The 15,971-nt window shown below is 41.0% G+C and overlaps 1 protein-coding gene across 1 annotated transcript; it reads right to left on the bottom strand.

Annotated features, from left to right (window-relative positions):
• Window positions 1-970: 970 nt before the first annotated feature.
• LOC148896133 (tyrosine-protein phosphatase non-receptor type 2-like) lies at window positions 971-14,980 on the bottom strand. The gene is made up of 9 exons (XM_088999406.1): window positions 14,717-14,980; window positions 9,781-9,871; window positions 8,672-8,772; window positions 8,402-8,500; window positions 5,818-5,955; window positions 5,413-5,622; window positions 4,692-4,853; window positions 3,428-3,615; window positions 971-1,788 (listed from the first exon to the last, which is right to left on the bottom strand). Exons 1-9 carry the CDS (start codon window positions 14,771-14,773, stop codon window positions 1,593-1,595), a joined length of 1,242 nt encoding a protein of 413 aa, XP_088855532.1. The 5' UTR covers window positions 14,774-14,980; the 3' UTR covers window positions 971-1,592.
• Window positions 14,981-15,971: the final 991 nt, after the last annotated feature.

The raw sequence follows: 15,971 nt of genomic DNA, 5'->3' as shown, positions 1-15,971 counted from the left end.
TGGAAGGACCGCTACAATGTGTGTTTTTTTTTTTCGTTCAGGGGCGTTCCTTTAGTGACGTCACGTGAGGATGCCTATACATATATATACTGTATCTCATTTTTTCTTTCCCTGAATAATTTACGAAGAAAAGCCCCCCCCCCCGCAAGCACATCAGATAACGGCATATGAAACTATGGTGCTTAATCGAGGTCAGGACTTCTCGAAATGCTGAATCCCTTCCTGGAATCCATGAGGGGAACATTGCCAATCTGCCAAGAGTTATTAAACTGAATGAAATCACGGCAACAGTATAGCAAATGCTAAGCAGAAAAGTTGAAAGCTGTCATGAATACCATCAAATCCACAATGCAAGATGTTGGTAAAAAAAGGATATTGTTTTATTCAGAAGTATTTCATGTTGTTTTGTTCAAACAACAAATGTTGTCAATGTGGCTTGATGTGGTACCAAAATTAAAAGATTGAATCTGGAGAGCAAAAACAAATGGAATGCCACGAATAAACATGTTTATGGGTTCAATGAAAAATTGATAAATGCCAGACCGTGCACGATTGGGTCAATGTGAACGAACACATACAAGTCAAATTAAACTGCGTAATGCTAATGACATCAATGACAAAAACATTGGGCACCTGTATCTTTGTTTTGGCTCGAGGTGGCGAGACACGGGGAGATAAAAGCTCGTGAAGTAAGATCTCGAGATTGCAGTACGCATGGTCGCACACGTTTGTTCCATCTAAAATCACACAAAGGCACATCCTCAAACTGCAAACACGCATTTACATTTGCTCAGAGGAATTTCAACTCACTGTGCACTTTCAACTAATACAGCTTGGTCCCAGTTGGGTGCAAACCAATGAGATTCTTCCAGGCGTCAGTTGTGTCACAGATCAGTCTACAATCCACCACTCGGGTAACAAAAATTGAGTAAAGGAACAAGTAAAGGAAGCGGAATGACTTGTTCAGTGGGTCGATATGTGCACCACGAGGTGGAACGCTCCGGCCATTTGTCAGATCCAAACAAAGGACATGAAAGCTAAACGCTCACTTCTATACTGAAAAACAAAACCTTTCTTTTTTTACCGGGGTGAAAAATATACAGTGAATACATTTTGGGATGTCACACTGAATGTGAATGGAAGAACGAGTGGTGCCTTTCAGAAACTCAAATTGCGTGAATTCAACAGGTGATGGGAGTAAAAGCCACATTTCAACGGCTCGAGAAATCAAATTGCCCAACAGTAAATGTCAAAATGTGACAGAACGTGTTGAACCTATCGGGCCATTCTAAATAATAAAAATAAAATAAAATACATTTTTATTTGCACTGAACCTTTCATACATTTTTTTTTCCATGAAATGATACAGTACATTCAGAGACAATGAGAAAAGGAAATCCTCATGCTGGCACCGAGATCCTGAGATGTAACTAATTTTGTTTAGATCTATTAAAAATATACACAGTCGTTTGATCTAGCATTCCTGCATTGTGACCTTAAGAAATAAATACCCTCTAAATCTACTTTGAGAAGTACCTAATCTCAGGTACTGGTGCAAAATAAGAGTCAGTTCTTGCGTGACTGCGAGATGCTCAATGAGCGTACATCCAGCACACCAGCAGACCAAAAGCCAAAGCAGCACCAGCGCCAGCACCGACGTTGAGCAAAATAGGTCTCCAGTACTGCCACTTCTCTTTTTTTCTCTCTGAGTCGCTCAGTCTCTGTTTCATCCGCTGGACTTTCTGTGAGGTGCTGGAAATCCTCTCTTCACGGTGTCGCTTCTTCACACTATAAGGAAGGGAAGCAATGAGTCATCGACAAACCAGATGCTTACGCTGTGAGTCAAATGAGATTGCCCGTGATTCTTTGATGCAAAAGCAAGTCAGTCTAGTTCTCTTATGGCCCCAAACAAAGACTACTAGCAATTAGATACAGATGACCGCCACCAGAAATAACTTTATATAGCATTAGGCACTCGGCGCTACATTTCCCACAGTCCCAATTCCGGTATGATAAAAACACATAGCCTGCCCGTGAGACATTAGCTGTGGATGAGAAAGCCACACATTTCAATTTGAAGACGACAAACCGACAGTTATCAATACAGAAGGCGTATGGCACTACAAAGAGCATAAAGCATTTTAAGTGCGGCTCATGGCCCGAAATGTATACGACCTAACAAGGACACAAAGTACCGTAGTAGTATGTTCAGTATCCCGATTAATGAATGAAAAAACAATCGCAAGTTCAATGTTTTTGATGAGTCAATGTTTCTTTCAAAAACGGCAGGCAAAAACCACTCCGGAGAGACAACATGAAATAAAGAAGGCAATAAACGATGAGGATGCAGTTAAAACCTTAAAGGACAACCGACGTCTCCGCGCAAGTTGCGTCCATAATTTGTAAAATGGCTTCAAATGACTTCTACTGAGCGTATTTTACAAAGATTCCACCGCATAGAGCTAGATTTTACGTTTTAAGACTCGCTCTGAATATTCAAGAAGTCGTTTTTGAGTTGGTGACGAGTCCGTACGTGACGTCACTAAAGGACCGCCCCTGACCGAAAAAAGACACATTGTAGCGGTCCTTCCATCACGTCAATGTATTTTGCTGTACTTGTTTGGTCTGGGGACCTCGTGTTGCACCCAAAAGCCGCCAGAAGAGGGCATCCAAGCGCCATATAAGGAATTTATCAGCCTGTGGAAGCGGAGGTGGCCACTGGAGGTCGCCATTTTGTGCCTCTTTTTTTTAGGGTGAGAGATTTCCCCCCAATGTTGCCTCAAAATGGCACGGAATAAATTCTTTAATCGATTGCAAACATGTATGCTTTCCTCTTCAGAACTATTTGAATCATATTCATCACTGGATGTGTAACAAGAAAGCATATTCTCCGAATCTGGAGCCATTGTTTGGATTCACAAGCAATGCACGACGTCTTGGCGTGACGTCACGAACAAAGGGGCGGGACTTTCTGAAAATGCCCAATTCGCAGCTCAATTTTTTGCAGATTTTGGACACTAAGTCACTTTTATGAGTGTTTTGCATTTGACTACAAATATCATACTGTGTGTTTTGGGTATATTAGATGCTATAAAACGTTTTTCTGATGTCAGTTAAAAAACAAAAAAGTGACGTCGGTTGTCCTTTAAATGACCATCATTTTTATTTATTATTCGATTTTTTTTACATTATGCGTCAGTCTTAATTTTTGTGCAATAATTTTTCAGTTATTTGTATTTGTTCTGTATTTTGATAGACTTTTATGCTTTAGGAAACGCTTATTTCTCAATGTTCCAGTTAAAAAAGGTACCACTGTAATTATCTACATATGCCTCTCTCTATTTTTCCCTCTGAATTACATTTCAAGTCGGAATTATTTTTTTGGGCAGATAAAAGCGACAAAAAAAAAAAAAAATGTTTTCCTTACTGTCCAGTGCTCTCTGCCTCACTGTGGTCTTGGTACTGTGGCTTCTCCACCAGAAAGGGCATGTGGTCTTTGGAGGTGAGCTGGGACTCCATGCAAGATCTGCTGTTGTTTAAGTGAGGTCTCGGTGGGGGGAGAGGTGGAGGCATCTCTGTCTCCAACTCATCTCTGGACATCAGCAACGGTTTCACCTGATATCGAGCAAAGTACACAAATAACATGATTTAAGCATATATTTAACAATACGAAATCCATCTGAAAATCAACTATCTACACGTTTTATTAAAGATGATCACATCTCTTCCTCCTAACTGTGTCTTAACTATTCATTCATTTTCTGCTTCATGTCACACAGAGGGTACAGCAAGTGGTGAAGAATGAATGACTCTATGTCACAGGGGTGTCCAAAGTGTGTCCTGGAGGGCCGCCGTCCTGCCTGTTTTCCAGCTCTCCCAGGAGCAACGCACCTGATTCAAATCATCGGGAGCATTTTGATGCTGCTTCGATGAGCTGATCATTTGAATCAGATGCGTTGCCGATCGGAGAGCTGGAAAACAGGCAGGACAGCGGCCCTCCAGGACCCACTTTGGACACCCCTGCTCTATGTCTTTGTGTTGTCATATTATTTGTTATTTAGTTTTTCTTTTGGCTTCAAGATCGCACTGCCAGAGTGGCTGCCTTTCAAGCAGCTCCTGTATTTTGTTTTTCTACTTCTTTCTTTCCTTTCCTCACTTTGCCGCTGTGAAATGTAAATGTCTCCACTGCGAGACGAATAAAGGTACTTCCAATCCAATCCAATCTTCCGGATTGCTTCATCCCCGCTGGGGTCGCGGGGAGTACTGCAGCCTATCCCAGCTGTCTTCGGACACCCTAACATGTTTGCCAGCCAGTTGCAGGCCACACACAGAAATACAACCATTCACTCTCACACCTCGGCACGACTTGAGAGTGTTCAATCAGTATGCCATGCATGTTTTTGGAATGTGGGAAGAAATGGGCGGACCCGGAGAAAACCCACACGAGCATGGGGAGATCATGCAACACAGCTAGAATTGAACCCAGTACTGTGAACTCGGCGTGGTAACCAATTGTCTACCGGACCGCCCCGTCATTTCAATCATTTAAAATAAATATGAACAATTTAAATGCCGATGATCAATCATGACTTTACCAGCTCACTAACCATTTTTTTTCCAACTACATTTACTAATGTGGATTAAAACAATAACGCTCGCTGTCCCCGTTAGTCAAAGCACAGGTAGCGCACCTGTGCTGAACTGTTGGTCCCAAGGAGTTTGGCGCCCTCGATGACGGCCATGTACGAGAAGCGAAGCTGATCAGGAGTCTGGATAAGGCCCATGCGGTATTCCCTCATGTCCAGAAGGACCTTCTGTATGTCCACCGAGGACGGATTATTCCTCCGATCCATCTGTAAAAAAACACATGTTCCCTATTTGATTCAAAGGACTGAATAAATTCATGCTTTGGAAAGCAGTTGACGCGGCTGAATTATTTGGCAATCATGGAACTATGTATATTTGATAAGACACATATGTGTGTAGTTACACAACACACATATTCAAATTCCCTCTTAGTGAACTTGACATCTAATTTAAATTTCACAAACCAAACTAACCGCAGACACACCTGAAATCCTCGCACATGTACATAGTACAACACGTGCACATGTTTTTACTTTTCTTAATTCCTATTCCTTCATTATAGACCGACACCAGATCTCGTTTATTTCTGTATGTACAGTATGCTTATTTGTATCTGTGAATGTACAATAGGCAAGATTCATTTTATAGATCCAACAAGGATTTTCTGAGCTCACCTGCAGCAAGTTATTATGATTAGATGGGATTAATTTTTGAAGTGTGATTGATTGATTGATTGATTGATGACTCTCTGTGAACTCATGTCAACATTTCGTTGGTTATTATCTACACTGGCCAGGTTTAAAAAACAAAAATCGCTGTTCTCACCAAGACCAGGCAGGTGTCCACCAAGGCAAAGGTTCCAGAACGCCCAATCCCAGCACTGCAGTGCACAACTGAGGGCCCATGCTCTGGGCCCAGTGAACCAGACTCCCGAACCTTGAAAAGGAAGTTGAGGAAGGAGGCGGGAGATTCTGGCACACCAAAATCCGGCCAGGCTGTGTAGTGAAAGTGATAAATCGATCTCCACTCCCCTGCCTGCGACACACAATGTGGGACCTTAATAGTGATCTGAGTGTCGTGTGAACAGATTTCTGCACAAACAGACTCATTTGACAACACAACTCAAGGGGAAAAAAGTTGAGATGCTGCAGCTGGCCAAACGACTGCCCAAAACCCCCTCTTATCAAAACCTCATGTGGAAATCTTACCTTGATACAGATGAGATCTTACCTTTATATTTTGTAATTTTAGCACACGGATTGTGAAATAGGAATGATCCTCTTCAGACAGCAGCCTGACAACAAAACCCGTGTCGGTGAAAGACATTTGTTGTTCCGTTGTAGTTGGCCAGTACTGCGCACACTTTTCCTGGAAAAATAAATCGGCATTCATCAAGAAAGGTATAAATGCAAGGATGAGCCCAGTGAAATAAAGGCTTGCATAGAATAAATAAAAAGGAGGTGATGCGATGTGAAGCCTTTTAACTGGCAAGCTAGCTTGTGGCTAGTGACTTTCATCAGAGTGTGGGAAGCCCTGCGACGCCTCGGTGGGATATACTACTGGCAACTTTAATCTTGTATAATTTTGCGGCACATATATGTAGGGATGTTAAAGGCATGAGAGCGATGCGAGATATACTTGTGTGTATTTGATTTACAGCTGAGCAAGGTGTGGTTTCAGTAAATTCAGCACACGGCATTCAAGAGCAGAAACATTTGCTTCCTTTTTAAAACATTTTGAAATTTGCCACTTTTTTAATTATTCCAATTTGGCAGTGTTGTCAATGACGCTCTTCTATGGCAAATGTCACATTTACAATATTACGTATTACCCATGACAAAACTCTTTTCAATTCTGCATTTTTGTGCTTTTTTCCAGGTGGACGATCCACAAGTTTTAAAGGCGTCGCTATGAAGGGCAGACACATACCGCAACATCAAATTGCTACACACCGGGGGTTGACTTAAACAAATCACAGCGTGACTTTTATGTGGTCGCGACTTTCCCCAACATTATCAGAAACATCACTTTATTTTCCGTATTTCTCTTCCACGAATAATCGCCTCTTAAAAAAATTGCTAAATCCTCGATTAAATACAAGTCACGAGTTGTTGAAATGTTTTGCGTGCAAATCCATCACCACAAAGACGAAACGGCAGGCCGCAATGCTCCACACGTACAATTCCGCAATAATCTTATTTTCAGGGTTGTTACAGTCGGCAATATCTGGAACTTGATAGCCTAAGCCCGGTTTCCAAGAAGCAGTAAAGTTCTGTTCTTCAAACTGTACTCTATTTTTATTTCAGATTTTATTTAGAGTGGCGGAGTGTCGCATAACACATTGTGAGGTTTCACAAAAAAGGCAAAGCTAGACATGCAGCAATCAATGCAATGGCCAAGCGAGAATGGTCACAACAACAAAAGAATGAAACACAAACTGGTCCTCGAGATATTGCAGTTTAAAGTCAGCACAGTGCCGCTGCCTGGCAAAATACAAGCATGAAAATAAGGCCACTTCACAAAATAAAGCAGGGCTGTTAATAATACATTTATTTTATGCCGAATTCCAAGTAAACATCAGCTTTATACTATGGTTATTTAACATTAACACCTAATTTTTTTTTCTACAGCAGTCACTCACACGTTCTGCCTTGATTTTAATCATCCGTGCTCTTCAAGCTCTAGGGGGAACTTTGTTTTTTGATTTTTAATGAGTTCAAAATTAACTCAGTCATCAAGATGCCCCAAAAGAAGATGTGAATCGGTCTGACTGCATTCCATACATTAATAAATCCTGTGTGAGCATGGAGACTCAACGGTAAAAAATGCAGGTACACCGAAATGAAATCTCAACAGAAACAATACGGTGGAATGGACAACCAAGACGATTGCGGTTATCATCAAAACACGGCTTCATGTTTTGGTAATGTGTGGGTGGAGCAAAATCTGCCGGATGTTTTGGGTCATGACTGCACCTCTTTACTGAGTGGAAACTGAATGATGACTTCTGTTAACAACTGTTCCATCTGTTAAAATTTGCACTCATAGGCTACTTTTTTTTTTTTTTTTTTGTTTTACATAAAATGTGAGTGGCACATTCGGCTCACATCTAAACTACACTTAAAGGTAGTCTCTGCCCTCCTGAGAGTGAGGTGTGGTTCTGTTAGGTTTAACTTGCGACAGCTCGATGGACCCAAAGGAAAAAGAAAACCATGGAAATCACAAATATTGACCCTCTAAATCTAGTCATCGGAAGCACCCTGAAGTCATGAAAGAATGAGCTGATGCGACCACACATAAAGTCTTACAGTTTGCAACGTTTGAGTTTTACCACACACACGAACATGACATGAATCAATTTTTGGGTTACCGGTGTAAACGTAAACCGAAACTTGGACGTAAATGTGAATGCTTGACTCAAAACTTGGGTCTGGACTACAGAAGAATGAAAAAAATTGAGCGTGACTTGACTTTTTTTGGCTTGCAGAATTATAATATATCGATATTCTCGGGAGTCGGAAATAGTATCGATATAACCGGACTATCGATAAATCCGATCCTGCGGCATGTAAATTTTCTTCTTGCGTTCATAGAAATAGTATCGTAATAAGCAGTACTATCGATATAACCGATATCAATATAACGAGACTTTACTATATATATATATATATATATATATATATATATGGGTGCACATGCGATGCTGAACCAAGCAGTCTATGCATCAACTTAAGCGTGGCGCAGTGACTTTGAGTTGGGCATTAACATGACAGTTCTCATCACCAACTGAGTTGAAATGTTGAAATGTACTTACAGATCCCTTTTCAATGATTCTGTTCAGCATTATAACAGCTTTGGAACACTGCTCCCAAATCATTAGCCAGAAGTGACCACAAGTGTTCCTTAAAGGACCCTGTAAAGCACATAGAAAATGAATGTAGACACGTTTGTCATAACAGATGAAAAAAAATAAAGAATCAATTTTCCTCTCTAAATGAGCACTGTTAAATAATCAGATCGGCTGCTCTCAAAAATGTGAGTGAATTAAGTATGACACACATGTTTAGTTCGTAGCAAACCTCACCTGAGAAAGAATGTAAGCTCTATGGGCTTCTTCCACTGAGACTAAGCTTGCATTGATGTAGTCATTTTCAGAACTTTCAAGCTTTACCCGGCTGTGATCATCTAAAGTCAGGACAGACAGAATAGCGACAAAGACAACGTAGACAACAATTCATATTTCAAGAAAGGTGAACAATATCATAATGTTCCAATGAATCTCAAAAGCCTTTTTTATAAAAGGGAAAAGTGAAGATCTTAGTCGACACTGATCCCTTTTTAAATTCAGAGCATGTAAAAGCAGGCAATAACAAAACCTCACTCACTTTTTCAACCTTCATTGTTGTTGCTTGATACAGTATATTACCGCATTTTTCCGATTATAAATCGCAGTTTTTTTTTCATAGTTTGGTCGGGGGTGCAACTTATATATCGGAGCGACTTATATATGCTTTTTTTATTACTGTATATCATTTCACATGTTATTTTCACATTAAACCGCAAGAGCGCAGAGAAGACGAAGGGGCGCCTTGTCTACCTGCCGAGTTGGAGGACTTATTTAAAAGTGACACAGAGGATGAAGATTTCCTTGGATTTGGTGATTTGGAGTAAAACCTGATATTTTGGTCAACTTGTTAGCATGTTCTTTGTAAAAGACCGTTGTGGGTTACCAAAAAGGAGGTGTGTCCATCGGAGTTGCGTAGAGCGAGAGCTGCGGTGCTATGTTGGAAAAAAAAGAAGTGAAACGGAGCCTGATGTTCTCAATTTTATTTTAATTTAATGAATTTATTATGAATTGCTTTTCAAGATGACATGTATGTTGTTTGGTGTTGGATTTTATCAAATACATTTTCCCCCAAAAATACGACTTATCCCCCAGTGCGACCTATATGTTTTTTTCTTCTTAATTATGCATTTTTTGGCTGGTGCGACCTATAATCCGGAGCGACGTATGATCCAAAAAATACGGTATGTACACATTTACGAATATTGTTGTTATTGTTCAAAGTGATCCTGCACTGCATTAAAGGTACTCTCGTCTTTACTCTGTGTTGATATTTCAACACAACATTACCTTTCCAATTGTTCCATATCATGTTCATCACAACATACACGTGTGTCAGGCAGACTTACACGGACTAACATCTCTGTAGCGATTCAAATTACGATTCACAGCCAGTTTTGCCACATTGTAGGGATATTCGTTGGCCTGGTTCCGGATTTCCTGTCGAAGGAAAGAATGAGACAAAGATGGTTACCGTTGCATTAAAAGCGATTATTTGTTGGGAAATTGTCATTTGTGTAATGTGCTGTTTTATTTAGCATGGCCCACAATCTATTTTTGTGATGTGCCGCTCAATCGAGTCCACACGTCATCAATCATACTCGATCCAATCACTATTGTCCACCAAGATGACAATGTGATTTTCACAAGACGAGCTGCGAGGTTGAACTCTGAAAGTAATGTAATGCAATGCATGCTGCATTTGTTTCAGTGTGATTGGGTCCTTTTTTACTGCTTGACAGTTCTTTTGCCATAAATCCTGCTTCGTTGTGAATGGATTTTACTACTTTACTGCTTCAGCAAAAAAAAAAAAAAAAAAAAAAAAAAAAAAAAAACATGACCATTGTTTAAGTACTATAAAAATAATTTGATTACAAAAACAAGCCAGAGACCATTACAATTGAAATGGCACTTCTCATGATATGCAAATTGAAACTTTGGTAATACAATAAACTGTGTGTGGAACAGTGTTTCGCCGCTAAATAGCAAATACAGTGGGGCCTCGGTTTACGAACACCTTACCTTACAAACCTTTCGGTTTACGAATGTTAAATGTATGAAAATTAAACCTTGGCAAAAGATACACCTAAAGATACACCAAAAGATACATGTTGCTGTTACGGGACCGAAAAAGACAACACCACAGGCTCGTGTTCAGCCGAAGAAGATGCAAAACAAGATTACAGTCGAGGAGAAGGATATAATTGAAAAACACGAACGAGGTGTGCGTTTGTGTCATTTAGCGGCCCAGTACGGATATGCTAAGTCAACCATTGCTACCATCCTCCGCAACAGAGAAGCCATCAAAGGTGCGTCTGTTGCATAAGGTGTTTCCGTGCTGTCAAAGCAATGGTCTCTGGCAATCGAAGAAGTTGAAAAACTTCTGTTAATTTGGATTAACGAAAAGCAGCTATCCGGCGACAGCGTGAGTAAAGCAATTTTATGCGATAAAGCACGGCTAATTCACTCCAATATCGCCATGCGGCAACCTGGAAGTTCGGCGCTTATTGAGGATTTTAAAGCCAGCAACGGATGTTGGTTCGAGAACATCTGAGGAGGAGGAGATGCTGCAGCATCAAGTGAGCGCATCAAGGCAATGTTGGCAAAGTGGAATGGTGTGCAGGCTTTTATCGAACAGTTCCATTCAGAAAAGACTGTGGCTATGACAATCATCAACATGATGAACGGTAATGTGATGCCTCAGCTTCGTAAGACCTTACAAGTCAGAAAGCAACAGGTGTCAATTAAGAGGTTTTTAGCCAAAGAGGCAAAGAAGAGAAGCCACACCAGAGGTTACGTTACCAACAGTCCTTATGGAAGGTGACTCTCCTTCCATAAGCCATCAACGACCATCACAAAGGTAAATGAACTTTATTTTACAGCACGGTTTATTTCTTTAATTACAGTCCTCATGTGATGTGCCTCTCTTTCCAAACAGCAATTCCCTCTGACCTCCCACGCCATTCCATCAAGCCATCAATCTTCTACTTTCTTCTTCTTTTCCTTTCGGCTTTTCCCTTCAAGGGGTCGCCACAGCAAATCAGTGTCCTCCATCTTTATAGGTTTGATCCGCATGTTTGTTTTGGCCAAGCTTTTACGTCGGATGCCTTTCCTGACACAACCCTCTGTATTTATCCGAGCTTGGGACCGGCACAAGAAGACTTGTGTCCCTTTGTGGCAATGACCATCACAAATATAAAGTGACTTTATTATACAGTGCAGTGTATTTCTTTCATTCCAATACAATAGCACATTTATTATACATAGAATAAGGTATGGTGTGTGTAGTTTTAAGGCTTATTTAGTTGAAAATTATATTTTATGGAGACCTGGGAATGGATTATTCTCATTTTAATGGTTTCCTATGGGAAATTAATTTTTGGGATACACACTTTTCACCTTACACACTCTGTCTGGGAACCAATTAAGTTCGTAAGCCAAGGTATCACTGTAATGCCATTACAGTGAAACGCAAAACTATTTAAATTCAGCAATACTCACAAAATGCAAACATCTGATTCTGAAAATATAAGAGGTGAAAACGTTGGGACGCACTGTGAAATTAAGTGTAAACACATTATCTAATAATAATCTTGTTCTTTTCATTTCGGCTTTTCCCTTCTTGGGGGGTTGCTACAACGAATCAGTGTACTCCAAAGGTTTGATTCGCATGTTTGTTTTGGCCAAGCTTTTACATCGGATGCCCTTACTGACACTACCTTCTGAATCTACCCGGGCTTGGGACCGGCATAATAAGACACTGGCTTTTGTCCCCTTGTGACTACAGAACAAGCAACTCTATGAACTTAATAAAGATGAAGAATGCTCGAATAAAAGGCAATGACAGCAAGGATAAAAAATATGTCAATAGCACTGGAGATTGAGGAATGTCTAATAATAATAAATTGTATTTATAAGCACCTCCAGTATTAATCTACCATACCGTCCTGGGAAAATGTTATGGCAGCAACTCGATTCAACAACATGGCTAACCCTGCTACTTACCCACCTATTTAAAATCGCATTTTCTGTGTAGCTGTATCACTAGTTATAATTGTATTGTATTTATTGTATTCTATTTATAATTGTATTTTATTTATTATTGTATCTATGCTTGTCTGTGACTGTAAAGCGTCCTTGAGCGCTTTGAAAGGTGCTTGAAATAAAATGTATTATGATTACATTTTAAAGGACATCTAGGCGTTGATCTTATCCTGCAATTTAAGACAGCTTCCAGGTGTCTTAAGACAGCATTCCAAGCATTAAGCAGTACAAGACATTTAACACCTTTTCAAATCCACAGAATTCAGCCTTAGGCCGTCTTGTCACATCCAAACGACCCACGTCCACTCTGCACACTATTGAAAGCCTAACTGTAAGTCTTCTTCTTTTCCTTCCGGCTTTTCCCTTCAAGGGGTCGCCACAGCAAATCAGTAACCTCCATCTTCAGAGGTATGATACGCATGTTTGTTTTGGCCAAGCTTTTACGTCGGATGCCCTTCCTGACACAACCCTCTGGATTTATCCGGCCTTGGGACCGGCACAAGAAGACTTATGTCCCTTTGTGGCTACAGAACAAGCAACTCGCTCAGTAAAAGACTCCCAAACACAAAATGGTCATCAGCACAGCAACAATCAAAAAAGCAAAAACTTTAATTGCAATGATGACCCGAGGCAGAGCTCAGGTGTTGATGGGACATTCATTCCAATCCCATCTGCAAGAAAGCACAATGACAGAAATCGTTTGATTCATTTTCCAAACCGCTTTATCCTCACAAAGGTCGCAGGGGTTGCTGGAGACTAGGCCAGCTATCTCCGAGCATTGGACAAGGGACACCCAATCGCCGTTCAGATGTCGTCTGTACTTCTTTGAAGGTGTTGGACGTTTCGCTTCTTATCAAATAAAGTCTTACTTACCTCCCACCACCATATCGGTTTAGTTTTTTGGTTAATGCTGCTTTTTATTTAAGGTTGATTCATGCTTGTGTTTATAAATGCTTTGAGCAAGGTTCTGGAAATAGGTGAATTTTATTTCATGAAACCATGATAAATAATGACTTGTCAGCCATGATATTTGCTTGCTATGGTGTGAAAATACTGGACATAAAGGACACTGACGTCAAGATGCACACCTTCCATTCTAAAGACAAGTTGTAGTCAAAACTGTATTGACACATGGCTTCTGACTACCTTTCACTACCATCGTTTAATGGTTCCTTCCGTTTGCTCTCCATATTGCAAATGGATTCATGGGTTGCTCCCTCTAAATTGTGGGCTGGTCTTTTGGGGAAAACGAAAAAAAATGATTGGCTGGCAACCACTTCAGGTTGTCCCCCGCCTAGTGCCCGAAGACGGCTGGGATAGGCTGCAGCACCCCCCTCGACCCTAATGAGGAATACGCTGTATGTATGGAAAAAAAAAATGTTTAAATAGCACCAGCGTGGCCCCAGAAGATGTCGATTCAGGGCCCATCTGCCTAGTAAGACAGACGGCCAGCAGAGCCCGAGCTCAGTTAATGGAAAAAAACAAACATGTGGGCACGCCTGAGCACACAGTATGTAGTACGGTACATTTACAACCCCCAAAAGCCGTACAGTGGAAAAGTGAAAAACGAACAGAAAGGAACATACTAAATATAAATCAGTGGCAAAAACATTTCGTCTTAATTTTCGCACTGTCAGTTATTTTATTGTACACGTCGGACACAGCACGATGGCTGTACGAGTACCAACAGGAAACAAACAACCGTTTTCGACGATAACAGTTGTCGTTTGTTTTCACTGACAATGCTGCTCTTTGAGTTCTTACGTTCGCGTTGGTTTTGGAAAACCGACGTAGCTTTTATCTGACGTGGTCACAGCTCGGTTTAAAGCGGAACTTAAGCGTGATTATGGAAGGAACGGCCGCCTCGGAGATGGCGGTACAACACGTGCCTTCTTTGGAAGTCCCGACGATGACGACTTCTCAGAAACCGACGCGAGCGTCGACGGCTGCCGCGGTCAAATGGCATTAGCTAACTGAGCTCAACTTGGAACGCTCTATGTATTTGCACGTTTTCTGGCTACGGAAGTCGAAGACAACTAGCACAGAAAGCTACTTCTCCTTCGTCTTTCAACAAAAGTGGGTCTAGTTTAACAAAAATAGATTAAATACCCACGCGACTGACATTAGACGGCTCGCTTGGGACGACGTCCAAAGTTTAAAAAAAAATAGCGTAATAGTTGAATGAGCAAACGCGCGTCATAAAAACACCGGAGGCCCAGTACATGTCGAACAAAAACTTACGTTGTAAATGTTTTGCCATCCCCCGGAGAAATCAATGTCTTCAAATTCTTGCTCCATTGTAAAGTAAATAGTGCCCCGGATACTTTCTGGATAGCTAAAAGATGTTTTCGGCAGCCTTCACCAAGTTACTCCCCTCGAGCGGCCATCGACACGGTTTACAGCGGTGTGGGACCGTGGGGATCCCTGCGGGGAGTCTGTCTGTCTGTCTGTCTGTCTGTCAGTTTGCCTGTCTCTGTCCGTCTGCCTGTCCGTCCGTCTGTCTGCTACTCCACTCCAACCGGAAGCTGATGACGTTTGCTTGCCAGCTCTCCCCCTCCCCTCTCGACTTCAGGCTTTGTGCATATTCGTGATGGGAATTCCAGCTGTTTTTAGAGAGCCGGTTGGTTGTTTTGAAGAAAAAAAAAATATATATACGTATATACAGTGAGACCTCAACTTACAAACACCTTAACTTACAAACTTTTCTTCATACAAACGTCAAATTTATGAAAATTAAACCTTATAATAAGCACTATTTTCATAATACACACCCACCACGGCTGGCGGAGTGATCTTCGGCGGAAGCACACGACATAACATGCAGTTGAGATAGAGATAGAGTCAGGCATGTTAGAACTTCATAAAAAAGGAGGAATTCTAGCCGGGGGTCAAGGGGGCGAAACCCTCCGAGCTTTTCAGCTTTTTCAAGGTGTTAGAATCAGTAAAAATGAATAAAAAGTTATGTTTGAATCAAGTATATTAACACAATTCTTAATAACACGTAGTATTGAAATAGGTCAGCAACACATCACACCAAATGTCAAAGTTACAAATTGTCTTGAAGCCCATCTGAACTAAAGTCAAAGTCAGCTTTATTGTCAAATATGCTAATACGCATGACATACAGCACAGATGACATTAATGTCCTCTCGGACCTAGCGTGCAAGGCACTTATAATGTGGCTAAAAGAGACATACGATTGACAAGACAATAAATGTAATTTCTGAATGTAAAGTGAGGTAGTGTCGTATGGAAAGTGAGGTAGTTTTGTATGTAAAGTGACGTAATGTAATAATGCAAAAACAAACAACAACAAAAGGGTTGAAGTGAGGTCTTGCAGAAAAAAACGAGAAAGAAAAAATATAGAGTTCAGGATGATAGTACAGCATGTAGCGTGTACTCAGAGTTTGGTGAGTGTGGCAGTGGGAAGGGGCAGGGCTGGGAAGGAGTTAAGTCTCCGGACTGCCTGGTGGCAGAAACTGTCCTTGAGCCTGCT

The sequence above is a fragment of the Hippocampus bargibanti genome, linkage group LG06 (assembly GCF_051943395.1).
Source record: "Hippocampus bargibanti isolate YZ-2025 linkage group LG06, ASM5194339v1, whole genome shotgun sequence".
Classification (NCBI taxonomy): domain Eukaryota; kingdom Metazoa; phylum Chordata; class Actinopteri; order Syngnathiformes; family Syngnathidae; genus Hippocampus; species Hippocampus bargibanti.
The sequence above is the reverse complement of the archived record's forward strand: the minus strand, read 5'-3'. Positions and strand labels throughout refer to the sequence as shown.

Bases quoted from the DNA above. Each gene is read 5' to 3' on its own strand.
- LOC148896133 (XM_088999406.1), bottom strand. From the start codon at position 14,773: ATGGAGCAAGAATTTGAAGACATTGATTTCTCCGGGGGATGGCAAAAC. The intron at 8,773-9,780 runs GTAAGTCTGCCT...TCCTGACTTTAG, and splicing joins CTACAGAGATGTTAGTCCGT to ATGATCACAGCCGGGTAAAG. The intron at 4,854-5,412 runs GTGAGAACAGCG...GTTTTTTTACAG, and splicing joins TGGACACCTGCCTGGTCTTG to ATGGATCGGAGGAATAATCC.